This window comes from Anopheles cruzii, chromosome 3, assembly GCF_943734635.1.
Source record: "Anopheles cruzii chromosome 3, idAnoCruzAS_RS32_06, whole genome shotgun sequence".
Taxonomy (NCBI): Eukaryota; Metazoa; Arthropoda; class Insecta; order Diptera; family Culicidae; genus Anopheles; species Anopheles cruzii.
The window spans coordinates 17,928,482-17,954,487 of NC_069145.1; the positions used below are offsets into that span (position 1 = coordinate 17,928,482).

General features: G+C 51.8%; 4 protein-coding genes across 4 annotated transcripts; 3 read left to right on the plus strand and 1 right to left on the minus strand.

Moving 5' to 3' along the window:
• The first annotated feature begins 496 nt into the window (after positions 1 to 496).
• Positions 497 to 1,264, plus strand: LOC128269966 (apolipoprotein D-like). Its single transcript, XM_053007369.1, has 3 exons — positions 497 to 851; positions 924 to 1,146; positions 1,216 to 1,264. The coding sequence occupies exons 1-3, from the start codon at positions 497 to 499 to the stop codon at positions 1,262 to 1,264; spliced, it is 627 nt and encodes a 208-aa protein (XP_052863329.1).
• Positions 1,265 to 2,022: 758 nt separating this feature from the next.
• LOC128269968 (uncharacterized) lies at positions 2,023 to 12,498 on the plus strand. Its single transcript, XM_053007370.1, has 22 exons — positions 2,023 to 2,377; positions 2,450 to 2,675; positions 2,736 to 2,780; positions 3,406 to 3,710; positions 3,789 to 3,922; positions 3,979 to 4,082; positions 5,732 to 5,858; positions 5,931 to 6,159; positions 6,233 to 6,328; positions 6,440 to 6,566; positions 8,338 to 8,455; positions 8,674 to 8,905; positions 8,975 to 9,210; positions 9,277 to 9,472; positions 9,542 to 9,729; positions 9,800 to 10,028; positions 10,100 to 10,319; positions 10,400 to 10,412; positions 11,496 to 11,645; positions 11,696 to 11,939; positions 12,073 to 12,159; positions 12,232 to 12,498. Exons 1-22 carry the CDS (start codon positions 2,023 to 2,025, stop codon positions 12,477 to 12,479), a joined length of 3,909 nt encoding a protein of 1,302 aa, XP_052863330.1. The 3' UTR covers positions 12,480 to 12,498.
• On the plus strand, positions 7,107 to 9,474 carry LOC128274601 (outer membrane lipoprotein Blc-like). Its single transcript, XM_053012839.1, has 4 exons — positions 7,107 to 7,332; positions 8,674 to 8,905; positions 8,975 to 9,206; positions 9,277 to 9,474. The coding sequence occupies exons 1-4, from the start codon at positions 7,198 to 7,200 to the stop codon at positions 9,380 to 9,382; spliced, it is 705 nt and encodes a 234-aa protein (XP_052868799.1). The 5' UTR covers positions 7,107 to 7,197; the 3' UTR covers positions 9,383 to 9,474.
• An 11,285-nt stretch (positions 12,499 to 23,783) lies between the features above and the next one.
• Positions 23,784 to 25,777, minus strand: LOC128269969 (mitochondrial import receptor subunit TOM40 homolog). The gene is made up of 4 exons (XM_053007371.1): positions 25,466 to 25,777; positions 25,074 to 25,399; positions 24,111 to 24,335; positions 23,784 to 23,892 (listed from the first exon to the last, which is right to left on the minus strand). The coding sequence occupies exons 1-4, from the start codon at positions 25,775 to 25,777 to the stop codon at positions 23,784 to 23,786; spliced, it is 972 nt and encodes a 323-aa protein (XP_052863331.1).
• Positions 25,778 to 26,006: the final 229 nt, after the last annotated feature.

The window sequence follows — 26,006 nt, forward strand, 5'->3', positions numbered from 1 at the left end:
AGTTTAATAACAAGATTCATTTTCGAACTCTGAAATCTACCCCAGCTTGCTCGTGGGCCAATACCTAGGGAGTCATTCTTGATCAAGCCATTTACTAGATTGAAATAAATTGACAAAAAATCGGTTTGACGGTTGATTTTTGTACAGAAAATTAGGTCACTACGACTTTTTTCCGTATCGTTCCGCATCATGTGTCAGTTTCTATCACCTCCTCACGCACGATCGAAGTGAGTGACACCGGAAAAACGGAACTATCGGGCTGATAAAGCGCGAAGCAGCAGCTGACATAAGATTTGCGGGAGGCAATGTGGAACATTCTACAAACCAATTGATCACCAGATAGGGCCTTGTTGTCGCTGCTGTATTACTTATCAACACCGCAGATATCACTTCCTGGGCAGGTGCCGTAACGTTCGGGTCCTACATTCTTATAAATATCGAACCGGCGTGGGAACGACTCGACAAATTAAAGAAAGTCACTCGACAGTCTACTACCATGCGCACCGTTCAATTGCTTGCTGCCGTCCTCGTCCTTGGCCTGGTGGAGGAGTTGGCCAACGGACAGATCGTTTCGCTCGGTTCCTGCCCGGATAATCCGGTAGTCGTGAATTTTGACGTCGCCCGCTATCTCGGTCTGTGGTACGAAACGCGCCGCTACGAACAAGTGTTTCAGCAAAATGGCGAGTGCATGACGCCCGAGTACTCCCTGAACGAGGACGGCACTGTTCGTGTCTTCAACTCGATGGTGGTCCCTCCGTCCCAGGTACGCTTGTCCGAATTGGGCAGCGCTGTTCTGGCATTCCCCGATCGAACACCGCTTGAGGCCAAGCTAAACGTCAGCTTCCCTCTCAGTAAGTAGCGCACGGAAGAAATCCTGTACCCAGCTTTTAATGCATCCCCGCGTGTCCGACTCTTCATCGCAGCTAACTCGGACCGGACAAACTACTTTGTGCTAGCAACGGACTACGACACCTACGCCGTTGTCTGGAGTTGCTTCGAAGTGGGGCCGACTATGCGCGCTGACAGTGCTTGGATTTTGTCACGAACGCCTCAGATGCCAGCAACGGCAGTCGCCCAAGTGCAGCAATACATCGATCTGTACCTCAATGAAGCAGACCTGCGAACCACCAACCAGGACGAGCAATTGTAAGTGGCCGCAGGCCCCGGGGAAACGGGTACGGGGAAAATTGTTCTAAGATCCGGCTTCCTTTTCAGTTGCTGTGCGGTCGATCCGGAAGTGACCGCGTTCCCGCAGTGCGAGTAAATAGTGCGATTGTAGCTGGAATCTACTTTTATGTGTTCCGTGAATAAAAATCACACACTTCCTGAAATAATCAATTGATCACTGCGTTATTGATGTGTTTTTGTCGAAATGGTGGTTACAAAACGAATTTGGTGATCAGGCGTAAATTACGTTGCCTACATTTAGGGGCATTTTTGCTCGCCGAGTGAGTGAGAATTTCCTTTCTGATTTTTTTTATTGTAAAAAATACTATGACACGTCGATACTAAATGGGATGTAAACAAATAATAGAGCGACAGATTGAAATAAAACATCACATACGTTCATATGAAGAGTGTACCAACATAACGAAATAAATTTAGGCTACTAGCACCGCCCTATGTTGTTGAACCCCAAAACTTACTATACAACCCAGTAAATGGAATTATTTTCAATAACAAACCGCCTACATTTATCATTTTATTATCCTTTCACTGTCGAACATCATTAAATTGTCTTGCCGTGTCATGTGTAAGTTCCTAACTCCTATCTTCACGCACGATCGAACAGAGTTACACCGGAAAAACGGAACCATCGGGCTGATAAAGGCTCGCACGGAGAGCACGAAGCAGCAGTTGATCGCCCGATAGGGCCTTGTTGTCGCTGCCATGTTGCGAATCTTCATCGCAGATATCATTTCCTGAGCAGGTGCTGTAACAGGCAGGTCCTACATTCTTATAAATATCGAACCGGGATCGGAAAGACTCGATATATCAACGAAGTCACTCGACGGCACTACCATGCGCACCGTTCAATTACTTGCTGCCATCCTCGTCCTTGGCCTGGTGGAGGAGTTGGCCAATGGACAGATCGTTTCGCTCGGTTCCTGCCCAGATAATCCGGTAGTCGTGAACTTTGACGTCGCCCGGTATCTCGGCCTGTGGTACGAAACGCGCCGCTACCAGCTAGTGTTCCAGCTAAATGGCGAGTGCGTGGCGGCCGAGTACTCTCTGAACGAGGACGGCAGTGTTCGAGTCTTCAACTCGATGTTGGTCGTTCCGTCACAGATACGCTCTTCCGACGTGGGCCGTGCCGTTGTGGCCTTCCCCGATGAGTCACCGCTTGAGGCCAAGCTAAACGTCACCTTTGCTGTCAGTAAGTAGCGCACGGAAGAAATCCCGTCCCCAGCCTCTAATGCGTCCGCGCGTGTCCGCCGCTTCATCGCAGCTGGGTCGGACCGGGCGGCCGACTACTGGGTACTAGGCACGGATTACGACACCTACGCCGTTGTCTGGAGCTGCTTTAACGTGGGCCCGACTCTGCGCTCCGAGAGCGCCTGGATTTTGTCACGGACGCCTCAGCTGCCGGCAGCATCGGCCATCCAAGCGCAGCAATACATTGATCTGTACCTTAATGAAGCGGACCTACGAACCACCAACCAGAACGAGCAATTGTAAGTGGCCCCGGGGCACTGTACGAGGCAAATGGTTCTAAGACCCGGCTCTCTTTTCAGTTGCTGTACGGTCGATCCGGAAGTGACCGCGTTTCCGCCGTGTTGGTAAATGGTGTGACTGTCGCTGGAATCTAATTTTATTTGTTCTGTGAATAAAAATCACACACTTCCTGGAACAATCCATTGAGTTATTGGCGTAAATCACGTTTCCTAGACTTAGGGGCATTTTTGCTCACCGAATAAGTGCTGATTGCGTGCATGTGCAGTGAGGCGGAGCTATCAGACTGATGAGCGAATATCGCATTGATAAATCGAATATCAACACGTCGAAAGGAGAATGGCCAGAAATCGGGAAAACAGCACTGCGGTCATCCCAAAACTCAGAAACACCTGTTATGTATGCTGTAAGTTCTCGCCAAGTCAATGATCTCAAGCGGGCAACTTTCGATTTCTTGTTCCCTGATGGGCCCCACCATTGGTGCTGTTATTATCTGGCACCCGTGCCATACGTCTAGCGAAGGTTATCAATCCCTAACCCGGTGATCGGTCGGTGCGGGCGGTAGTTCATGTTTGCTGACCGCCGAATGTAAACATGATACTAGAATCCGATCGCAACGAGCGCGAGCCTCGGACCAGAACAGGCCAGAGGCCAGTCTTGTGGTTGATCGTCTCGTGAATAGGTTTTCAACATGTTGCCTCTGCTGCTGCTCGCCGTCTCGGCGCTTCTCAGCACCGCCAGTGGGCTGCTCTCGGACGCCGAGTGTCCCCAGAATGTGACCGTGAAGCAGGGCTTCTCATTCAAGGATTACCAAGGTCGCTGGTACGAAATCAAACGGTACGAGCAGTTCTACGAGCAAGGCTTGGACTGTGTGGTGGCCGAGTACCAACCGCACGCGGACGGGGGCTTCTCCATCAAGAACGGAGCGTACAACTTGGCCAACAGTAGCGAGGTAGTGGCGATAGGCACCGGGGTCATGTCGTTTCCGGACGAGCCGGTACCTCAGGGCAAGCTGAACGTTGCCTTCTTCGGTGCCAGTGAGTGAGATAGAGAGAGAGAGAGAGTTGGCTCTCGGGTCAATTTAACAACACTCGACATACTCTTCACTTCGACAGAGCCCGATCGGAGCAACTACTGGGTGGTGGACACGGACTACACGTCCTACTCGCTAGTGTGGTCCTGTGAACCGTACTATAAAGACCCAGCGAAGAATATTGGTACGTATCCAGCGGTCGAACCACTGTGCCTGGTAGTGAATGTTTTGTTCCGACCCACGTAGTTGGATTCTGGGTGTTCTCCCGCCAGCCGTTCTTCCCGACTGACGCAGCAGTTGTGCGTCACGTAGATGCGCTCATCAAAAAGTACGCCGACGAGACCAAATTTGTGGTCCCGAACCATTCGGACGCCAGGTGAGTTTCCAAACACCCTTTCGAGATCCCTTCCAGTGAGTACAATTCTTTGCCCTATTGCCATTTCTACAGGTGCCCCCGTTCGTACTAAGAAAAGCTAGACGTCATTCGTGTTCGCAACGGATTTGTGGATATTATTTCGTGACGTCACTGCTGAACTGCTCAATTCAAAACACTGGACACCTGTGGACAACAAGACACATCCGCGATCAGCGTCAGCGACCACCGAGCGACTTCCCACAGCCCTTACCGTAGGTCAACCTGCTCAGTAAAGCGAATCTCTTCCCGGTCCATGTATCGCCTCATGATGCTGTTGATCCGAAACAGGGCGTCCCGGTCGGTGGTGAGTGTCGGTGTGCGCGACAGCAGCCAGAAGCTCTCCTCCGAACGGTTCCCCTCCTGGTCCTGGCAGGTCCAGGCCAGCGAGTACGAATGGTAGTCCGTTTCCAGTATCCAGTAGTTGGTCTCTGTCGGACGGCGGACACTCGGTTACCCACCAAAGAAAGGACTCTCATAGGGCCCAATACTTACGCTCGCCATCGTATGTAACATTCAGCTTGCCTTCGATGACTGGTTCATCCGGGAACGATAGTACCGCACGGCCGATCAGGCTCCAGATCGAGTCGTAGAACAAGTGGTACCCGTTGTTCGCTACCGTCACCGTGTCATCATCGTTCGCGGCGTACGTCACCTGAATGCACTCGTAATTCAGTTCGAACTCGGTCCGGTAACGCTGCAGCTCGTACCACTTGCCGAGGTACGCTTCCAGCGAAAAGTACTGCTGCGCTTCGATCTCCGTCCGGCAGGGACGATCGTAGACGACGCCGGCCGACGTCAGCCCGATCAGCAGCACGCTGACCACGACTCCTTTCATGACTCAATCGGTCCAGCTGCGGACCCCCGGACGATTGATTTTATAGAGGCCCTACAGACTATCTGTGGACTCCAACTGCCGGGGTATCTTCGGAAACGCGATAGCGCCAGAAAACGCGATACTGTGTAAGAGATTAGAATCTAAACACAACGTCGCCAATTGCCTCTTGTAAACACGTAACCTCAGGGTGGTGGGACTGTTTTATGCCTTCATTGTGCCGAAGTGCCGGTACTGCAACCCCTTGTAGCTCCGAAGATGAGTTTCCTGCCGCTGTCGGTGGACCGTAAAATTGCTTCCGAAACGGGCGCATCGGGCCCATACCTCTGATAAGGTATGTAACACGGAGCGCCTTATCGCCCAGGTGCTTCCCACGGGGCCGCTCTCCATCTCTCGTGCCACGTGATTTGATGCGATTCCGGTTGAATAATATTTCAATTTTCGGGGCTTCGGGGGTTTGTTTTGGTACGCGCCGTGACTCGGCCCATAAAGTGTCGTTATTCCCTCTCTCTCTCTGTCCTTATCTCGCTTTCTGTCTCTCTTGCCACCGTTGAGGCCTGAAAGTCGGGCGTGATGAACGGCCGATGTTGTGCCGTTTAATCATCCGGTGTCCGGGGTGACCGTCCTGATGTCGAAAATGATTTCAGTTATCTCGCAGTAGTAGCGCTCAGCATCCAACTACGGCTGTTATCTATGCAAATGTGATATAAATAGGGCTGCGGGTGGGTTCGGGGCGTTCAGTAGTGAAGGTTTGGGCCCTCACCGACCGGCCCCGCAGTGAAATGTATCGGTATTACCTCTGTTTGCTGAGCGCCCTGGGCGTCGGACTGGGCTCGGTCCAGGGAACGTTCTTCGATCGGCCCTGCCGGACGCTGGAGGTCGTGCAGGACTTCCAAGTGGAGAAGGTAATCACGGACGGACCGGCCCCGTGCTAATTAAACATTCACGTCACGTGCCCGTATCGAACCCCACAACAGTATCTGGGCCTGTGGTACGACCTGGAGCACTACGAGTCCGCTTTCGAGCAAAACACCGACTGTGTAACGGCCGAGTACAGTCTGCGTGAGGACGGATCGATCCGGGTGTTTAACACGGCCATCCGTCTGTCCGATGGGCTACTGTACGCGGTCGATGGTCGGGCGGTCATCAGCTACCCGGAAACGGCAGTCCTCCAGGCCAAGCTGAACGTATCGTTCTACGGAGCACGTAAGTTTTTGCAAACCTTGGGGCAAGATGTCGTCCTTCTCGGATCTTGTACCGCCGCTATTTGTTTCGCCAGCCAACGATAGGTCGAACTATTGGGTGCTGGATACGGATTACGAGAACTATTCGATGGTTTGGAGCTGCGAGCCCGTCGGCCAAGATCGATCGACCGGTAAGCGAGTGGTGCATTACGGAGTGCAAGTCACGCAGGGTTCTGGTCTGGTTTCCGCGGTGGGTTTCCTTTTCATCTTGCGCCACTTTGTGCTTCTTCCCACCACCACAGAGTACTTCTGGCTGCTGTCGCGCACGCCATCCCTGCCGGAGAACCTACAGGAGCGGATTTTCACGGTCAAGGAGCAGAGCGGCATCGAGGCCGGTGAGCTGATTGTTACGGAACACTTTGCTGAGGCGTAAGTTTGGCTGCTGCGAGTTCGGTCGGATTTCTTTCAGCGCGCTAATGCCTTCGGTTTTTTTAGGTGCGGAAATAAACGTCGCAAACGCCAACGGATGCCGGCTCGGGATTCGGTTTGAAAAATGGCAAACGTTGTTTTCACCTTGATTCACGGATACAAAATGGCCAAAAATTACCGCAGCTTCAGTTGAAGTGGATAATGTTGAGAGGCAAATTGTTTGTAACGGCATGTAGTAAAATAAAATCATTTTACTGTCAAATACAAATAACACTTTAGAGCGTGCCTATCATTTAAATTAATATTAATCGTTTTAAAAAACAGGTCTCGTGAAAGTGATCTAAATAAAGTTGCAGCTGAACTACAGTTAACTCCTGGAGGTATGCAATACACCGAGCGCCCAAATCAATCGTGATCTCGCGATCGCGAAGAAAGCGGCGCACCGACAACTGGCCGTTCGGAGCGGAGTTTGAATCTTAAGCAGATGTTTTCACCGAAAGATCCGCAGTTCTCCGGCGGAATTCAAGCGGAACGGATCGTCTCTACAGCACTCGAGTGAAACCCAAAGAGTTAAGTGAGCGTCAGTGTTTGCCCTACCGTGCATTCCTTTTACCGCGTCACACGTGTCAAAATGGCAAAGCTCCACGCCGTGGCCCTCGCGATGTGGCTCTGGATTGGGCAGGCGAGAGGCTACGTAGTCAAGGATGGGAACTGTACGCTCTCCACCAAAGGCCTTCCGGTGGTGGAAAATTTTGAAGTGCAAAACGTAAGTAGGATCCGCTTAGGAGTACTCAAGGAGGGCAAGGGTTCGTGGTCAGTGTGTGTCTGTGAAAAAACAAAACAAATCCATGCTGGAAACCACAAGCAGGACGCCAAATGGGTCGAATCGTTCACGGAAATTACATAAATATTACGGTGCTCCACGCGGTTGCTCCGGACCGTGGAGCATATAATTGTGTCACCGGTTGTCGTTTGGGGAGGCCGATGTCCATCGGTGGCCCTCGATTGTTGTGGGTTTGTCTGTTGCTTCCTTAATTATGCTCGGGGCGGACGGCGGACATCATCGGAGCCGCTGGAGCCACCGTGCTAGCTAAAGGGAAGATGATGTTGGGAAGATTCACAAAGTAACAGTGCCATCATTGCATAATCGGGGCTGCGGTCACGTTTGGATAATCTTTCGGCTCTTGGAATGGTGAGGGCCGCTGAGTGCTGGTTAAGGTCTCGTGCTTATGTAACTGATAGCAGATGCCGCCTTTCGGAAGCCTCTTTCCGAATTCCATAACTCTCCATGCGCTAAGCGCGTTCGAAAGGCATCGGCACGGCTTCGACTACTTCCATGGCACGTCGGAAGATGTTGCCAAATTGTAGTGCCATGGTTGATGTAATCGATGATCGGATCCTAATTCGTTTCGGAAACACAAATTGCCAGCTTGCGGATGTGTTCGCGAAACGTTGTATTAACCTTCCTTTTTAGTGCCCATAAAGCAACCGTCAACTGTGACCTTAGCAGTTCTGTCTAGCTTAGCGCATAGCTTTGTCCCCTAAATCGTCTGTGAGGTCTTTCACACAGAAGAAGGCTGGATGCCGCTCGAGAAGCGCCTGCTAACGACGACGGTGACCTGTCGCGTGTGCACACGGATGTGCCGGTCGTCGGGCCTCGGGTGTTATTAACGTGGCCTGGTCAAGGCCACGATTGATCATTAAATTTGCATAACCCGCCACTGGCCCGCGACATTTTATCTGCTAAATTCGCTTTCGTCCGCGAGGACAGTCAAACGACGGAGTCGACGACAGTCCGGCCATACGGCTCACGTCACTTCGCCGCGATCGTGGCGCCAGCGATCGAGGCATTAGCCCGAAGCCGTGACTCGTTGAACTTCAGTATTACGGTTTTGATTTATTAGGAGCCGGCTTTGGCGGGTTTTTTCTCCCACCGGACGCGCGTTGATCACAAACAGTGGTTTTGCTCATTAGAGCTGATCTTTTGTCAAATGTGTCATTAGTAGCCTTTGGACAGGGTGACGTTGAAATGTGAAGTTAAAGCGACACCTTATGGCTGTCGGCCCTTTGTTAAGTTCACCTCAGCTGATCTGTTTCCTCTTCGCAGTTTACCGGAAAGTGGTACGAGCTCGAGCGGTACGAACAGAACAACGAACGCGATCTGGAGTGTGTGACAACTTCGTATCGCAGCAGCGAGCCGGTCGGTATGCTGGAGATCCAAACCCGCGGCTTCGATCCGTCGAACGGAACCTACGTCACGCTCACGAGTATCGGCGTTTTCGAGGAACTGTCAAACTCTACCGGCAGCGTTGCGAAGCTGACGATCAACGCCGGCAAAGGTAAGGCCCCGCTGCTGAATTCTCGACCCGACCCGAATAACGAACCAACGATCTCTTTCTCGTCCGTAGCGCTACCTGCGGCGGCCGAGTACCGGGTCGTGGCAACGGACTACAGCAACTACACGATCGTCTACGCGTGCCAACCGTTCCTAGGGCCGGACCAATCGGTCGAGGGCTACTGGTTGCTGTCACGAACTCCACACCTCACCGACCAGCCGGAGGTGCTCTCGAGGGTGAACTATCTGCGATCGACCTTCTTCGTAGCGGGCCACATACGCCGCACCAACCACTCCGAGGAACTGTACGTACTGATCGACGCACGAGATCCAGTGGCAAATCTTAACACACATTTCCCCTTTTCCCCCGAACAGTTGCGGCAACGAACCGGACCTGCCTGCGATACCGCAAAGCATCATTCTGCCTCCACCGATTACGGCCCCATCGGAGGAGGACACTACACCGTTAAACGCCGAATAGAACGGCAGAACGGCGGTATAGAGCGTAGCGTGGTGGTCGTGGTATCAGCAGATAAGTCTAAGCCGTGTGTAGCAAATAAACGAACTCAGAGTAAGCAAAAACACAGCAACACAGAGATTATTTTCGATTTCTCCTGTCAACGGTTGGGGCCAACGAAAGGGGCCCTTCAGTCTGCTGCGGTACGCACTAGCGATCAAATCATGTCGATCATGTCGATCTCGTGGGGTAAGGTTATGTTAGCAGTCCTCATCTCGGTGGGTCTTCCCTGCCACGGACAGCGGATCGTGGATCGACCCTGTCCCGATCCGGCCAGCCGTCCGATCGTTCAGTACTTCGACCTGGAGCGAGTAAGTTGCGGGGCGGAACAGAACAGAGCACGGCGTTTACAATCTTGGCCTCCCCCCCTCTTTACCGTAGTACGTTGAGGGGCGCTGGTACGAGATCCTGCGCTACGATCAGCACTTTGAGAAAGACTGTGACTGCGGGTACGCCACGTACACACCGCAGTCGGACGGCTCGGTGAAGGTCGAGAACTGCTGCGAGCGGCTGCCGAACACCACCGTGAAGTGTAGCGTCGGCCGGGCGGTGGTCAGCTTCCCGGACGAGTTTCCGCTGCAGGGAAAGCTTAATGTCACATTCGGGGGACGTAAGTACGATCGGTCGGTGGTTAGGCAGTGAGCTTGTGTTTGAAACCCCGTCGCGCTTTCGTTCCGGCAGCGCCCAAGAACTCCAACTACTGGATCCTGGAGACCGACTACGATCACTTTGCGCTGATCTACTACTGCAAGAATATCTCCGAGCAGAAGTCGGCCGAAGCGGCCTGGGTACTGTCGAAGCAGCGCACCATCAGCCCGACGGTGAGCGAAACGGTGGATAAGTTGATTGAAAAGTTCTTCATTCGGCAGGACATGCGCGTCACCGAGCAGAGCCAAACGAAGTGAGTGTGGTGTCTGCGAAGTCTACTGGGCTACCTTATAAAACCGTGTTTTCCATAATAATTTTAGGTGCAAATACTAGGATCGGTTCTAAGGTACGGCTGATAGAGCCACGCGGTACGCACCAATCGACAATTTAAGAAGGACTACTGTAAAAGCCAATAAAAACGCTCTCAAGTCCTTCCAACTACTTTACTACTCGATATTGATTCCCTTCCGATCTCTGAACCCTGCTCAGGCGGGGGCCTGGAGTGTAGCAAACCAAAGTGCGCCTCCTTCAAGCGTCACGATTGGTCACCCAAAGTTTCTGCTTTGCAGCGAGCGTTCCACCCGGGCCGGAAAGGATGCCGGAGCAGTGCCGTCTGAAGCCGTCTAATGACTTTGGCTAATTTTTATGAGTACACCTCGACCGGGACCATCCAACCTGGCCGGAGCCGGAGTGGAGGTAACCGCGAAAACCCTGAAACCGATCCCGACGCGAACTGCACCCCGCCTGTTCGCCGGCCATCGGTCCGAGACCGGGACCGGGAAAAGTCCAACAGAGAGTTCGGTTCGCAAAGCGCAAAGAGCGCAAAGTTAATGAAATCAGAGTCGCCGGTTGGAGGAGAAAGTTTTTGGCCACCGCCAGCAGACCGGCCGGCCGGTTGGCGAGTTGGTTGATAATTAGCTTTTGATAGAAAGTAAAACTGTTGCGAAACTTTCAACGACGGACGGAAACAATTTTAAAGCGCTGTGGCGATGTGTATTCAGCTGGAACTTTCAGCCGCGATTTTCTGTGTGTTGTTCCGGCGGCCTCAACAGCTACCGTTCTTGACCGCCTGATCTGGCGCTTCCGCAGTCCCGTTGGACATCGGGCATCTCCTCGACACTGAAGTGTGTGCTAGATTTTCAAGTAATTTCTATTTTATCTCCAACTATTCGTATAGTGTCGATTCAAATAAATACTGAATCGGACTCGATCCTATGAAATGTGTCATCGTCGAAATAACTCTCCACAAATCGGCTCATCACGCGGACACAGCTGAAGCTGCGATAGTGGCATCCGTTCTTGCAGTAGTGCACTGTAGCAGCGCTCTACGAGGGTACGCACACACCTACACTCGGGGAAAGCAAAACTGATTAGACGGCTCGTGGCGATCAGTTCGGTTTTGGCGTCCCTCTGCTGCTAACGTTTGTAGGTCACCAAGTTCCCGTGCAATATGGATCGGATCGCCTCGTGGGCGCTTCTGGCGGTGTGCCTCACGGCGGCCGTGGGCACAGCTCACGGTGTGCTGTACACAAAGGATTGCCTAAAGTTCGAAGAGCAGTACACCTTCAAAGAGGAAAAGGTACCGAGGATCGAGTCCGATCGTTCGTTCGCTAACACTTCGCTACGCAGTTTGCAGGGAAGTGGTACGAGATACGTCGGCTGTACGATCCCAGCGATCCGGAGCAGGAGGACTGCGTGGTGATGCAGTACCGGCTCGGGACGGAGGGCAGCTTCACGATACTGCAATCGTTCCAAATCACCGACGAGGGCAAACCGATCTATCGTAGTGGTAAGGCCGAACCGAGAGTGTTCCACGAGTCGCGCGTACCGCAATTCTACGAGCGCTTCAATACGACCAGTGCGGCCGACCCCGGTAAGTGTGGTTGCGGCTCAATGGCGGCCAGTGCAAGATGGAGCGGGTCACCAGTGTGTGTGTGTGCAATGGCTTCCGAATCGGACATTTGCTGGCCCGACCTATGCCTCATCATTATCCACCGGTGTTTCAGATACTTCGATCGATATAATCGCCACGGATTACGCGAACTACGCCATCGTCTACTCCTGCACGTCGTTCAACTCAACGCACCATCTGGGTAAGTGGTCTCTGTGCGAGTTGTCTCGTGATTTTATGAGCCGCCGCTAAACTGTGTCTTTCTGCCCCACAGAGGCCTCGTGGGTACTCTCCCGGCAGCCAGCCCTCGAAAAGACCGACGTCGACCTGGTGGACCACTACTTGCAGAGCCGTTTCCAGCGTGAGGACCACAAGTGGCGCGCCACTCAGCAGACGCCCGAGTTCTGCAAGAAGTCGCTCGTCGAAGATGCGGCCCACGACAGTGGAGCCCTTAGAGTCCTCTCGACCCACACGGTCCTGCTGGTTTCGCTGGCAACCCTGCTCGGAACCTGCCTATCGTAGTGAAACCGATGTCTGTTTTTGTCCAATAGTAAAGCGGTCCCCGCCGGGGGGCCACGTAAAAGCTTATTTGTCGTTCCTCTACTTCTGCGGTAGAACTTTAAACTCTCCACCCAGTCAAGGGGGCCGCACATCCGCAGCACTTCATTAGCCAGCTTCGCTAATTGATAGTGCAAACTGGCAGCCCGGATGACAAATCCGATCCCCTTCTCGCCTGCTCAGTGTCAAGTGCAGTTGACGGTTACAGCGCTCGCGTAACTGACCCAAGGCTACGCTAATCTCCCCGACTCGGGGTAGGAGAAAGAGAGAGACAGAGCCCTTTGAGTCACGAGTCAAGTTTCAGTTCGGGAATTTCCGAATCCGTCACCCACGGGACGCGCGTTTGTTGTTGTGCACCACGCAGCTTCTGATAAGCGATTTGGGCCAGCCCGCAATGTGTCAGAAAAACGTGGCCCCGTCGAGAGCAACCGGGCACCACTTCCCCAATGTTCCAAAAGTTTAACTGAATTCCACCCGATTGTCCAACTCGTTTTCCGCATTAGTTCTGCCCCCGAAACTTGATGACTTTGCTTCTAATTAGCGGTTGGTTTGCGTTCCGCTTCGCAATTCGCCTGAGACACCGGCGGACGATAGTCAGCGTCGGCGGGCCGCCTTCGCAGGAAGTCTCCGTCAGCTTCCGACTCAGACGCATTTCCGGTACTCTCCCGCCGCGGTGGCCGCCAATTGACAAAGGGTTCTGCCATCGTCTGCCTTCACGGGTTGCACGGGTGCATGCTCCCTGTGCGCACACAGAAGACATGGCACCGGAAACGGAGGGCCACGGCCACCGACGACGAGCGGGAGTCGCAAGGATTCTAATTAATGCTATTATCTGACGGCGGCTCCGTTCAGGGACCCGATTGCAGCTCGCCCCAGGGCTACGCTCGCCGACGTTAATTAATGCTCCTTACCGGGGAAGGGGTTTCCGTGGCTTGATGCGAACCTCGAGTCCTGAACGAGTGCCCCCAGAGCTTCTTGGGTCCGGCGGGTCCGGACTAAACAAACTCCGCCAATGCTAGGGCGGGGAGTGCTTTACGCGGTTGGCACCTTCTTGGCAAAAGTGTGCACCGCTGAAGATGTTGAAGCATACTTCAACACCTTTTGCACCAGCTGCTTCACACTTCACGCAGAATCGAAAGCCTCGACAAAAAGAGAACGAATCAGAACTTAGCGAGGACACAAAACCGCCAGTCGGAGCCAGTGAGTGCGTAAGAAAATGCAAATGATGTCTCCTGTCACCTAGCTCTGTCCCCGGCGGGACACCCGCAGGCAAAGGTGAGTAAGCGGAAGATACACATAATTTAAGCGAATCGGTTGCGGAGGAAACTTTTAGCGTTTTCCACAACTGTCCGATGGGATTATGCACGGACGAGAAGTTTCCCAGGCCGGCCACGGCGCCGGCGTTCGATACGCAACTTTCGTAACGAATTTGTGAAACTTTCGCGGAACGACACCGAAGAATCCGGCCCGGCGAATTCCATCAATCCTCGGGCGTAATGTATTTATGTCCCAGCCGACAAATTACGGGCGGGGGAATTTTCGGTTTCCCTTTCGTCGGGTTCTTCTGGATTCCGGTTGGTTTTGTCTGGTCAACTTTCCGGAACCGTAGCTCACCTGTCAGTGTGTAGTGGGACTTGCGTTCCTCCTGTAATGCGCCACAGAGCCGCTAAAGGACGGTATCATTAAGTCTGATTTGTTTCGGCGAGGAGCAGAGTTCCGAGTTACCTGTCTTACTGGCGATATTTTCAGCAGCTGGACCCTGGATTCCTGGAACCAGACTGGACGTTCGCCACTGGGGCGGGGAAAGGTTCTGAACACTTGATAATAGCAATTTAAAATAAAGTACTACACTTCAAACAGCGATTTGCATTGTAAACGAGAGCGATTGGGCGCGGCCCTTTAGATCGCGTTTGCGAGTGTCCCGGCGGCCTCCGCTGCGCATCGAAATGTTTGCCCCAGCGCAGGATTCGGCACCTTCGGACTGTAGATTTCCGTTCGAAGACACTCGGCAAAGTTGTTGTAAAATGCAACACTCAAAGTTTCCAAAACCATACCCCGCCGTAAAACACCCTCGAACTGGGCCCTCCTTATTGTTTCTCGTTTCGGCGCTTCAGGTTTTGAATTTTAAAACTCCCGTAAAATCGGTGCGCCGCTCGATGTCGCTTCCGACACTACCATTTTGTGGGTGCCAGGGTTCCGGAGGAACATAAAGCTTCTGGAGACGGAAAAAAAATTCGACGGAACCAAAGCGACACACACACACAGCGTATGTCCTCTGCCCGGTATTATCTGTTCCATTTTTGCATAATTTATGGAAAACCCTGCCACTGCTGCAGTGGCCCTCGTACGGTGAAAAGATGCGACAGTTCGCTTCCTCCAGTGGACCCGGAAAACTTACCGTCGGAATATCGGCAGTAATGGTTTAAAACAAAACAACAGCTCCTCGAAGCAAAACAAAAGCGAACGAAGACCGAAACCGTGAAGTGAAGTGAAAAGATTTTAATCTACTTTACATAAATTATGTCGTTACATTTGCCGGCTTAAGGAAGCGTCCCACTGCTGGGAGGCAGACAGGCAGGCAGGCAGGCAGCAGCTGGCAGCGGCTGTTGTACGTGGAACCAATAGTGGCGCTGAGGCTGACCGTGGAGTTACTATTTACATTTAACGGTGGCCGAGTGGTCACTTTGAAAAATGGTTTCCCGCGGAGCATACAAAATTCGACTAACGTCATGCGGTTCGGTAGTTCGGTGTGTGTTACGGGGGACTTTTGACCAACTTCAATGACTCACTCTTCAATCTGCACTCACGGTTCGGTGAGTGGTTTTAAATATTGAATTCAATCTTACGACGCTGGCCGGAAGGGGTTTTGTAGGAGTTTTTGAACCTGCGCGGGAACCAGATGACCAGGTTGTGTTTTGGAAGAATTCAGAGTGTTGATTAGACAACTACAAGGCTGTGAGAATTTTACGAATTCCTTTGGAAGCAATATCGAATCACCTGAATGTAGCTGAGGATGAGCCAATTTATGAGAAAAGCTAGATGCGATCCAGATGTTGATAACGTAACTGAGACTTTTGACCAGTGAGAACATGCCACAAGTCTAGTTTTGGTTGTGTTTTCAAAAGATTTGATATAAAAATGTAGATTCGCTTTGTACAGGGAACGACTTGTACAGGATAACATACGTCCGTGTGCTGGTACTTAAGTACTGGAGAGAGTTCAGCCTCGTATAGGGAAGATTTAACGCAATTTTAAATAAAACCATATCTGTATTGGAAACCGAATTTTAAAGCAAATCACAAACACAACAAAACATTCATAACTGATTTCATTTCTAGTATGTTTCTTATACCGCAACATTAACTCAGGCTTATGGAGATGCTTTCTAATATTAAAAGACATATCACCGGCCGACGGTGCTCCTGCATTAATCTGCTTATTATGGAAAACAACCTTTCCACCACAACAAAGGGGGAATTCCTCACTGGGGTCGCCGTTTCCTGTAAGCAATAGCATTCGACACGCACTGTCTGCCAACCAACTGTTGTGCGCCTGGCAGCTCCTTTCGCCCCCGGATGCCCGGTCGCGCGAAATCTTTGCTCCCGGGCAACCGAATCGAATCGGGAACCGGGACCGGCCGTACTGTGCCGACCACAAACCAATTTCGCTTAACCGTAGCTAATCCTTCCCGTTCCCGGCGGTCCACGGAACACGGTACTATAAAGCCGGCCCCGGATGGTTAGCGGTAGCAGATTGTGGCCGGCACCGAGTGGCGTTTTTACATCCACATCCATTTCGAAGCATCAACAAAGCAGGCGGCGGCAACCCATGCGGATTCGGGACGGAGTGCCCCGTTTCTTTTTGGCCATTTTCCAGCCGCCATCTCGGCTGACGCAACAAGAAAAAGCGGACATTAATATTCAATTAACCCTCCGAACCGGGCGCATCAGTTTCCAGCCCATCGGTGGTCGGCAAACAATTGCTTAGCGGTCATGTTGATGCCCGGGCCAGCGTTCTATCGGCGCCAATGTTCCGGCTTCCGGCTTCGTTTAATTGGGTTTATTTTGAAATGTGTCAGTCGTTTTTTTTTCACCGCTTCTCCGGCAACCGCCGCATAGCCGCGCGTAGTCAATAAATCTTTGGCATTTTAATTAAAATTTCCACTTTTCCACATCAAACTGCACACCGTTCCGCTGCCGCTGCCTGCAAATGGCGGGGTTCGTTTGATTTTGTGCGTGTTTTGTGTTCGCTCCACCTGTGAGTAATGGCGGTTCCAGTTCATCATCCGCGAACGGTGGCGGCTGAACGGCGCTGGATCGGCGAATCTAGATGGATGGGGGCCGATCGCCAAGAGGCAGACCGCTGAGGCCGCTGCTTACAATTCGAGCTTCATCCATAAAACCTGTCATCCTGTCGGCCGTCGTTGGTACAATTGCGGCCGCGTGAATTATTTACAACGCGGCCTGCGTTGTTCCCCCCGGGGTAGTAAAAGTTTTCCACCGCCAGCAAGCCCATGCGGGCCGTGTTTTTGCCGATTACACTTAATTCCACTCGACTTCGGCCAGATTTACCGTGCCGTCGTTTAGATTCGAGCGCAGCAGCTGAAGATCGAAATCGTGTCTTCGACATCGGACAAAGAAGCTGCGCGGCAAGGACGTGCGTGCCGACGGAGAAGCCGACGGAACACACGCAACATTAGCGATGGTAATTGAATTCAACGTGTCGCCAGCGCGCCCGAGGACTTGACGGCTCTGTCAAGCCGACCGACCGGAGCCGGAGCTCGGTAATTAGTTACTCAACGCGAAGTGCCGTCAGCTACAGACCGATTTGCCGAGCCGCGCGATCCTATCCTCTGTCCGCGTCGAGGACCAACCGGTTAACGTACCACCCGTTTTCCGTGTGACGCTTTCAACCGCCGCTCCTAATTCAGTAACCGGCAGGCGGCTGTTCTAGGGCGCCCGAAGCAAAAGTGCCACTTCAAAAATACTTCTCTGCACTCTTTTCGAAGGACGTGCCCATCAACCAGCTATTCCTGGTGCGAGTTATTAGCAGTTTCCATTCGTCAACCGGGGGTTGCCTTTCTGCTTTTCCCACACGTCTTTTGGAGGGATGCTTCCGGAGCGGCCATGAAATTATGTCAAAAACACAGAAACACGTTTGAATGGTAATGCTTTTGAGTTTTTTTTACGAATTATTTGCAAAAGACATTCTATTCTCTGTTGAGGTCTTGCCCAAAGCATGGCCTTAACTGATTTAAAATCAATGAATCACCGCATCGAGACTTCTAGCGATTCATTTATTTGATTTTTTTCAAACACTTGCTACATTTTCAGCTTTATTTCGGAACTCAAAAGTAACGCCGGATGAGAGTTTCTTCAAGTCTTGGCCGTCTTGGTTCCGACCCAAGGCGAGGTTTAGCTGTGCTTAGAGAATTTCCACCACCTGTGAGAACCACGATAACAAAAAACGAGCAGAGAACACCAAGAAATTTCAAATCGCGCCATCAACGCCAGTCAACCCGTCCACGGAACCGTCCATTAAGTAGTGAAACCATCGCTTTGAACTGAAGCGGAATGCGACCCGCCAGCGAGCCTTCGTTCCGGAAGAGTGTCTCAAGTTCCGCGACTCATTGACGCACGGTCGGTTGTGTTTGGAAGAAAGTTCTGCCACGGTGGTGCGTTCTCTTTGAACCGCCATCAAACCGCATCGCTCAGCCGAAGAAAGGCATGCAAATGTTCGTCCTGCTAAACATACATACTCCGCGCTTCCGAAGACGCCATCATCGCGCTGCCGGCGATTATTAGCTTATCCTTTCGCCCGGTCCATAGCGCGGCGGTTCACTTTCTCAAGAAAGTCACTACTTTAAAGGCTCGACCCTCCGACCGCATAATGTCGGCAAAATTTATCTAAAAGCCCGTTCCGGTGCCACTCTCTTGCCGGTGGCCCGGTTTTTCCGGTGCCATTAGTCATAAAAGTGCTTCAGTCGGAATTTATATCGTCTACGTGCTGTTGCTGTCGAACAAGGATCGTTGGATGTCCCGGGTTGCCGGTTTCGATGCCTGAGTTCCGCCCCACCCGTGTGTGTGTGTGTGTGTGTGTGTGTGTTGTGTGCCTGCTTTCGATATAGCACGAACCTCGACAATGTTCACGACCCTTCCGTGCACTTTAGTTAAATGCATTTTCTCGGCACTATCTGCAGCCTGCCAAGAAAAACTATAGACAGAGAGAGAAAGAGAGAGAGTGAGAGATAGGCCAGCAATCTTGTGGCCACCGGTGCACACATGTAGTCTTGAATTCTAATGTGAAATATAGATTGCATTCCGGGGTGTTCATAAAAAGCTTGCCAGCGGGAGCCGAATGGGCCAGAAAGATAAATAATTCTTCCCGGAAGATTACTCTCGGGAGTGGTAAATTATTGCCGGCCGGTAGGATTGCCGGGATGGGGAAACACACCGCCCACCGGTGGCAGGCAGGTGCAAACGGCAACCTCAATACACAGCAACTGCCTGGGGCAGGCCACATACACCATGCAACGGAAAAGATTTAAGAGAATTGTAAACTCTCCGCTCCAATTCGCTGTCGGACGCAAAAAAGGGGTTAACGCAGCTGGGACGATAATCACATTGCATCTCGGAAAGTACATTTAGCATCGATAAAACTTTAGCCCAGCATGAATGCGGTCATGGGCCACAAAACCTCCTCACTACAAGCGCATTCTACCACAGTGCAGCAGTGACTCCGTTGTGTTGAAGTGAAAAGGCTTAACTGCCGAAGTTAAGCCAAAATGGCAGTTAACGGTAGAAAGTTTTCCCGTTTTTCGAGGAGCTGAATGAAAGCCACATCACAACTTGTAGATGATTTTGATTAGTTAAAAGTAGAAATGCCACAAACAAAAAGCAAGAAAGCTTCATTGGCATCCAAGTAAGCGATGCAATTTTGGAACTGGTTAACCGAACCGATTGGCGTTGTGGCTTTTGGTCCATGATTTACACCATATCAACTCGATTAGTTCATTCGTTTTGGATACAATTGTGACACATTCTACAGTTAAATGTTGATTTCAAGAGCTTCAGTTGAACTTGATCAGATCTTTGGTAATGTAATGTAGTAAGGATTTAATATTTTCCAAACGCTTACCTTCACACGATAACTTTTGTTATTATTGTCTTGCTATTTCGAGCATCAGGCTTATTTTATCTCTTTCAGTGGCCTTATTGGTTTATTGTCTAGGTATGATGTTATCAACAACTTTATGACAGAGGTTTCTTCAAGATATTGTATTATCGCTTTATTCGATAGAGCTCTTGGTTGGTCGTTCAAACGGTAGCTGATGATTGAAATATTTCGTCTACCGATTTACTGTCACTTTTTGTACTGTTCAAAGCAATAAATGTTATGAAAACATTGGTTCGGCCTTTTCCACGAATTAGGAGGACACAAAACAACGTGTTCGGTTTAATGTCCTTGAAATTAAGCGCTCTTTTATCATCGATATCTTCTCACTGGACTCGTTGCCTTCCATCGACAGTCCAGCTGGTTGTGAACATTTTATTGCAGCAACAACAACTTCATTTGGCTGCCACCGACGCGGATCGCTGTTCCTTCCAAACTCACTGTGCGCCTCCATCGAAGTTTTGCTTCCACTTTCGCTCACTTTCCAGTTCCGTCACTTTGAAAAAGCAAAAGTCGACCAGATCAGCCTCTTGGAGCGGTATTCGCTTCTCCATACCGATGTTTTGTTGTTCCCGCACCGGCACCCACACACGCACCGCACCGCAAACACCGATCGGCCGTTCCGTCAAATTTAATTACCGAAGAAAACTCCAGAAAGCAACACCGCCACTGGCACCGCACGAAGATTGGCAGCGGTGCGGGCGCGGCAATGAGCAATGAACTGATGGGTGGAAAGACCAAAAAACATCCCCTTAAAGCGCCGTCACCGTCGTACCGTGAATTTATCGCCTACGTCAGCCACCCGAGCAAGGCAGCGGTGGATAGGATAGGGCGAAGGATAATGCCAACCCGTTTGGCAACCGCTCGGTTCGGCAAAACCCGGGGAGATCGGGCGGGAGAAAATTTATCGCTTCATTAAATTTTCACCAAAAGAAAAATGGAGCCAGAGTCCGGGGCCGGGGGGGCGGAAACTTTTCCCCGTGGTGCCCGTTGACGAATCCACGGGCACCACGCAAATGGCGCGAAACGTGAGAAAACACTTCGCCGCCGGAGCCAATGGACCATGAATCGGCAACAGGGTGGGCCGGAAAAAATGCGACGGATTCTTGGGACGGACCTGAGACCCGATCTGTCGGGACGGGGCTGGGAATAGGGAGCGCGCGCGAACAGACCTGAGTGGTCCTTCGCGCGCGGCAAGGCGCGCGAAGGCGTGAATGTGACCACTGCGACCGGAGATGGGCTGCGGAACGGAACTGGCGGCCAGTGTGCGGGGATTAATGAAGATAATAAATGTTTAATTTTTTAATCGCCCCAATGAGAGTAATTACTAAAAGTTGCACACTTTCCCGCTTTCCGGTGCATGGATTAGAATGCTTCGGACGAAAGGTTGGCCGGAACGGATCGGCCCGAGGGCCCGGCCGAATTTTGAAGAGAAATAAAACGCTTCCAAAAGTGCCCGCGGAACGGGAAAATGGCGGAAGCGAACCCTTCGAAGGAGTTTGCCCGGCCAGCGTCAACACTCATTTCCCTTTCAACGGGTCGGCTTTCTTCTCGAAACGCGGTCCCATGAGTCGTTCCGTGGGAGGCCCCGTGGGAGGGCAGACAAAGCCCGGTTCCTTATTCGCTCGCTAAGCGTTAATGGTACTTACTTTGGGCCCACCCAAGGTAAGTAGATAACGGAGCTGCTTGGGGGGTGCTAAAATTTACGACATAATTCTTGCCTTTTTTTCCCGCGGTTTCCAAAGAAAGGCGCACTTTGCAAAAAAAAAGGATCACCAACCATCCATCCTGCCGCGCCGCGCGCTTGACATGATGCTTTAATTGTGACCGTAATGTGATTACACCGCCTGACGGAGCCCAGCGGTGCCGGCAAACAATGGTCTCGCCGCCTATATAATTCATCTCCTGAGCCAGAATGCGCATCCTTTCGGTGGTGGCCGTGCGCGATTTATAGGCGTCCAGGGTTATCTAACGCCATTCAGTAAGATGTTTCGCTTTTCTAAGGCCTTATTTTCCGAGGGGGGCCACCATAATGCATTTCATAATGCCCTAAAGGATTCGTGCGCCGTTTTCGGCGTTGCTGGTCCAAATCGTTGCTTTGATCAAATGGCAAAAAAGAAGGGCTTTATACAGTTAAGGCCCTTCGAAAGAAAAACGGGCTACATAAAACCATTAACCGCTTTCGGGGCAAACTTTTCGAACTTTTGCTTGGTACTTCAGCACCCCGGGGGAGGCCAAGTGATTGGCCAACCTGCCCAGCGACATATTGAAAAGATAAAACACACTTTAAATGGAAACTTTTCCGTTCCCAAGCGCGCACGTGAAAGTGAAAGCCAACAGTGAGTGAGTGAGGGAACCGCCATTGAACATCGAGTTCGGGGAGACCCGAGTGAAAGTCCCAGGATGGCCCAGCCCAGGCGGTAGAGCGGAGCGCTGCCCAATGACACATGTCGGCCAGGGCAGAGAACCAGCAAAAAAGTTTATCCAACATCACCACACCACCGGAACCGCCGGTAGGAGTGCGCACGGGAGATCTGCGTATTAGCCTTCCAATCCCGGCACACCCGGGTCCTTTTGTGGCCGAACCTCTGCTTCTGCCCTTAATCCTACCGGAGCGGGGAGCGAAATGTGTGTGTGGCTAAACTTTACAACCCGGAAAACAGAACTGTAGCTCCGGACCGAAGTGGTGGGTTTTGCCGAGCCTCGCACACACACATCCTTGGCCGCCATTTCCGTTCCTTGCCGATAAGAGCAGGACAGTGTGGAAGTCACCGACCCGAATTTCTAAGCATAAATTTGAGGCATTCCAGATTGGTGACTTCGTAAAATTAAATCCCATGACTTCCCGATGCGGGCTTTGTGGGTCACATTCCGGTTCACATCACCGAGCGCCATTGATCGCCGGACCGACCGTAGAGATCGCATCAGCCACGGTTTTTTTTTTGGTGTGGAATTTCCGGTTTTCCCGTTCCGAAGCGGTCTCTAGAAACTTGTTTCTGAATGTTGGCGGAACCACCGTCGGAAGGTTGGAAGGTTTCGACCCCAATTCGGTCGTAAAAACTAATAGCGTCCGCATGGGCAGAGAGGATGTCGTGTGGGCCCATGCGTTCGGCTTTGGACCGGAAATGCGTTCTTGTTGAAAAGCGTTCGCCGGATGAATAGACAGGACCACAGATTGGGAGTTTTCCCGGAATTGAATGTGCGCCTGAAGTCATCAAGTGCATCAAGCGAGCTCTATTGCAATGACGATTAACCCAACAGCTGGTTCACATCACCAACTTGGCCATCGGAATGGAATGACCAAAGAACCGGTTCAGTGTACCGCCGCCTAGGTATGGACTAATCAACGCAATCATTAGGCCGTCCATTAAATCTGAATTAAATTAAACTAGGAAAAAGTCACAAAAAATGCATCCCAATGCAGTGTCCGAAGTTCGTGCCACCCATTCAATTTTAATCAATCGTGGCCACAGAGCTCCAGCACAGGAATCAATTATAGCACACACACCGCGATGGTGTAGATTAAAAAATAGTTTAAAATTGGATTGACCACTTCCACGAAGGCGCACACTCGACTCGCATCGATCATCAGACCATAAAAACGTGCGTTGGTGCGAAAATTATTGGCCACACTGTAGTTCGACCGGCCGCGGTACTTGACGAGCCTCCGGAAGGACGCGGCTCGAGTGCTCCGCATACAGGACGAAATGACGTGAAAATGAGAACGAAACAGAGCACATTTTAAATTGAATCAATAGAATCGCACCCAATTCTGGGCGCAGCCGTTGCTTCCGGGAGGTGCAGACGATTAACGAAAATTGTGTCATGATCGAACCAATAGAAGGCGTACGCTGCGAAGGGTGGAAACAAAACCAAACCGCCATCAGCGCTGGCTGGTGACTGATTGTGGGTGGCTACCGTTGGGCCATTGGATGTTCGAACCGTTTTTATTATATCCACCTCCACCATTCGATCGCACTAATTTTGGTCTCCCGAGCTGACGTGAGGTTGGTGATGCTCCGAATGATTTATTTCTGCCCCCGTTTGGGCGTTGGCCTTAAAGTTTAGGTCCTTTTTGTCTGCGCTCTCTACTCATCAGAGCAAATTAGAATCCAAATCAATCCGAAAGCCGCACTGGAACGTGTTTTTCGGCACGCAAAACAGCAAACTCCAACACACGCCGAACGCGGCCGGTGTCAGCTTCCTGTTGTCCCGTCATTAGCAGCAGCCGCAACCATCGGTGCATCGGTGCATTGGTTGATGCCCGTGGCGTTGTTGTTGTTCGGTGGGCGTTTTTCGTTTGGCACGCGCACATGAAAAGACACACAGAAAAATATCCCGCCCGGGGACGGAATCAATTTTGGGATTTAATTGCGTCGAATCTTTGCCGGGGCACCGAGGTTAGCGGCCACGCTACCCAACCTGCCGTAGGTGAACCCGAGCGTCCAGTCGGAATCGAACGAGCCGCGAATCACCGTGTCCGGGCGGTCCACGCGGTAGCAGATGGAGCCGAGGGCCTGGCGCTGCCGCTGGTTGATGACGACCGACGAGCCCAACTGCAGCATGTCCGACACCTTCCGCCAGTAGCTCAGATCGAACGCTTCCGGTGAAACGGTGGCCGCCAGCGTCCACGTTTCGCGATTGTATCTGCGCCAAGCGCAGCAAGAGAAAGCAAACGGTTAATGATGGCATCGCTTTGAAATTGACAAAATAGTCAACGGCAGCCTAAGCGATAGGCTCCGCGTTTAATAGCTCGACAATCATTATTCTAAACCGGTGTGACTCGTTTTATAGTTAATCCCTACAAAACTATGTCAGGGAGAAGAAATAGAAAATTTAAATTATGTTTGTCTTGAGAACATTTTGACTGTTTTTACGAAAATCGTATCTTTAATATGCAAGTTGTCAATTAGAATTGGAATTGAGTACGCCTATGGACTAAGTTGCAAGAATTAATCGTTTATCAAAGAATGCATTGAACTGTTGCTAAGGCATTAGTGACTCACAGCAGTCACTCAACACATAATTGCATAAAATGGGTGTGCACCGCGATGGAGCATTAAGTATTTAACAACTAAGGGAAGTCGGTTTCATTGAAAAGTCATAAAATGATGAAATCCTGAAGGTGGTATTCGAAACGCGGAACGGGACTATAAAACTGCTAAACAACAACCATCGTTTGTCTGAAAGTAATTCAATTCAAACGTAGGCTACTAGATTCGCTCGCCGGCAGCACCACCGTGCTTAATCGCATTAATTAAGTGGCTTGTAGCCGTTGTTCCACGCTGCCACGGAGCTGGCCGCAAAATTGTCCCCACTAATCCCGGGTGCACTTATTTCTAAGACCCCGTGGCCGGCGGTGGCCTGAGCGAAATTCACACCAACCTGCTGGCGAAGGCGACGCCCGTACGGTACACGCCGCCGTGGCACTCGGTCAGCAGCTCCAGCCCGACGCACAGCCGATCGTTCAGGCTGACCAGATGATCCATGCTGAAGCGGCACGAACGGGACGTAGCGGAGCCAGCGTAGCGCACGGACGACGTGCGGCTTAAGCCCGTGTGCTGCACCGACAGCTCGTCGACGAGCGGTAGCCGTTGGGGTTGGAGCTGCAGGCTCATTTGGACACAGAGCGACCGGACCGGTCGGTACCGGAGCTGCAGGTTCGAGGCCAGCGTGCTCGGGTTCACATCGAACGCCACAAGTGGCGTTTTCTGGAATCGTACAAACACATGGATATGGGAGCTGGCGACGACGGACACTTCACACAACACACCTACCAAGACGTGGTCACTGCAGCGTCGCTGGTACTGGCCGCCCCACCGGAAGCCGGTGGGTGTGACGTGGCTTAGCGTCCAGCTGCACCCGACACTCCGGTTCACGCCGAGCCCGCGCGTTACGTTCAGCTGCAGTCCTTCGAACCAGAGCGGCCTCAGGTGACCGATGCGTTCGTGAAGATTTGCCATATCGCCCGGATTGAGGCTCGGCTGCCGGACTCCCGTCGTCCAGGTGAACGGCCACGGGAAGCGTGCCCCGGAGCTCGGCTTCTTCCGGGCCCACGCTTCATCGCCACGGCCGTCGTCAAACTTCATGCTGCTCAAGCACACACACACCGTGAGCGACTGACACGAAATTTCACGCAGCCAACTAAGATGGCGCCGTGCCAAGGGAAAAGCAAACAGAATTCAATTTACCGTAACAGGGCGCGTCGCGTCGACCGCCGCCTGCTGCGGTCTTGGCGTGCCTGGCCATCCGCCGAACGGGCAGCATTGCAGCATTCCGAAACGATTTGCATAAACAAACGCCAAGTGTCATCGGGAT

Excerpts from the sequence above, each read along its gene's own strand:
- LOC128269966 (XM_053007369.1), top strand. The coding sequence starts at position 497 with ATGCGCACCGTTCAATTGCTTGCTGCCGTCCTCGTCCTTGGCCTGGTG. Across the intron at positions 852-923 it reads AAACGTCAGCTTCCCTCTCA|CTAACTCGGACCGGACAAAC; the intron begins GTAAGTAGCGCA and ends TCTTCATCGCAG. Across the intron at positions 1,147-1,215 it reads ACCAACCAGGACGAGCAATT|TTGCTGTGCGGTCGATCCGG; the intron begins GTAAGTGGCCGC and ends CTTCCTTTTCAG.
- LOC128269968 (XM_053007370.1), top strand. The coding sequence starts at position 2,023 with ATGCGCACCGTTCAATTACTTGCTGCCATCCTCGTCCTTGGCCTGGTG. Across the intron at positions 2,378-2,449 it reads AAACGTCACCTTTGCTGTCA|CTGGGTCGGACCGGGCGGCC; the intron begins GTAAGTAGCGCA and ends GCTTCATCGCAG. Across the intron at positions 11,646-11,695 it reads ACACCTTCAAAGAGGAAAAG|TTTGCAGGGAAGTGGTACGA; the intron begins GTACCGAGGATC and ends TTCGCTACGCAG.
- LOC128274601 (XM_053012839.1), top strand. The coding sequence starts at position 7,198 with ATGGCAAAGCTCCACGCCGTGGCCCTCGCGATGTGGCTCTGGATTGGG. Across the intron at positions 8,906-8,974 it reads GACGATCAACGCCGGCAAAG|CGCTACCTGCGGCGGCCGAG; the intron begins GTAAGGCCCCGC and ends TCTCGTCCGTAG. Across the intron at positions 9,207-9,276 it reads ACCAACCACTCCGAGGAACT|TTGCGGCAACGAACCGGACC; the intron begins GTACGTACTGAT and ends TCCCCCGAACAG.
- LOC128269969 (XM_053007371.1), bottom strand. The coding sequence starts at position 25,777 with ATGAAGTTTGACGACGGCCGTGGCGATGAAGCGTGGGCCCGGAAGAAG. Across the intron at positions 24,336-25,073 it reads GGCGTCGCCTTCGCCAGCAG|ATACAATCGCGAAACGTGGA; the intron begins GTTGGTGTGAAT and ends CGCTTGGCGCAG. Across the intron at positions 23,893-24,110 it reads CTCGGGTTCACCTACGGCAG|GAAGCTGACACCGGCCGCGT; the intron begins GTTGGGTAGCGT and ends ACGGGACAACAG.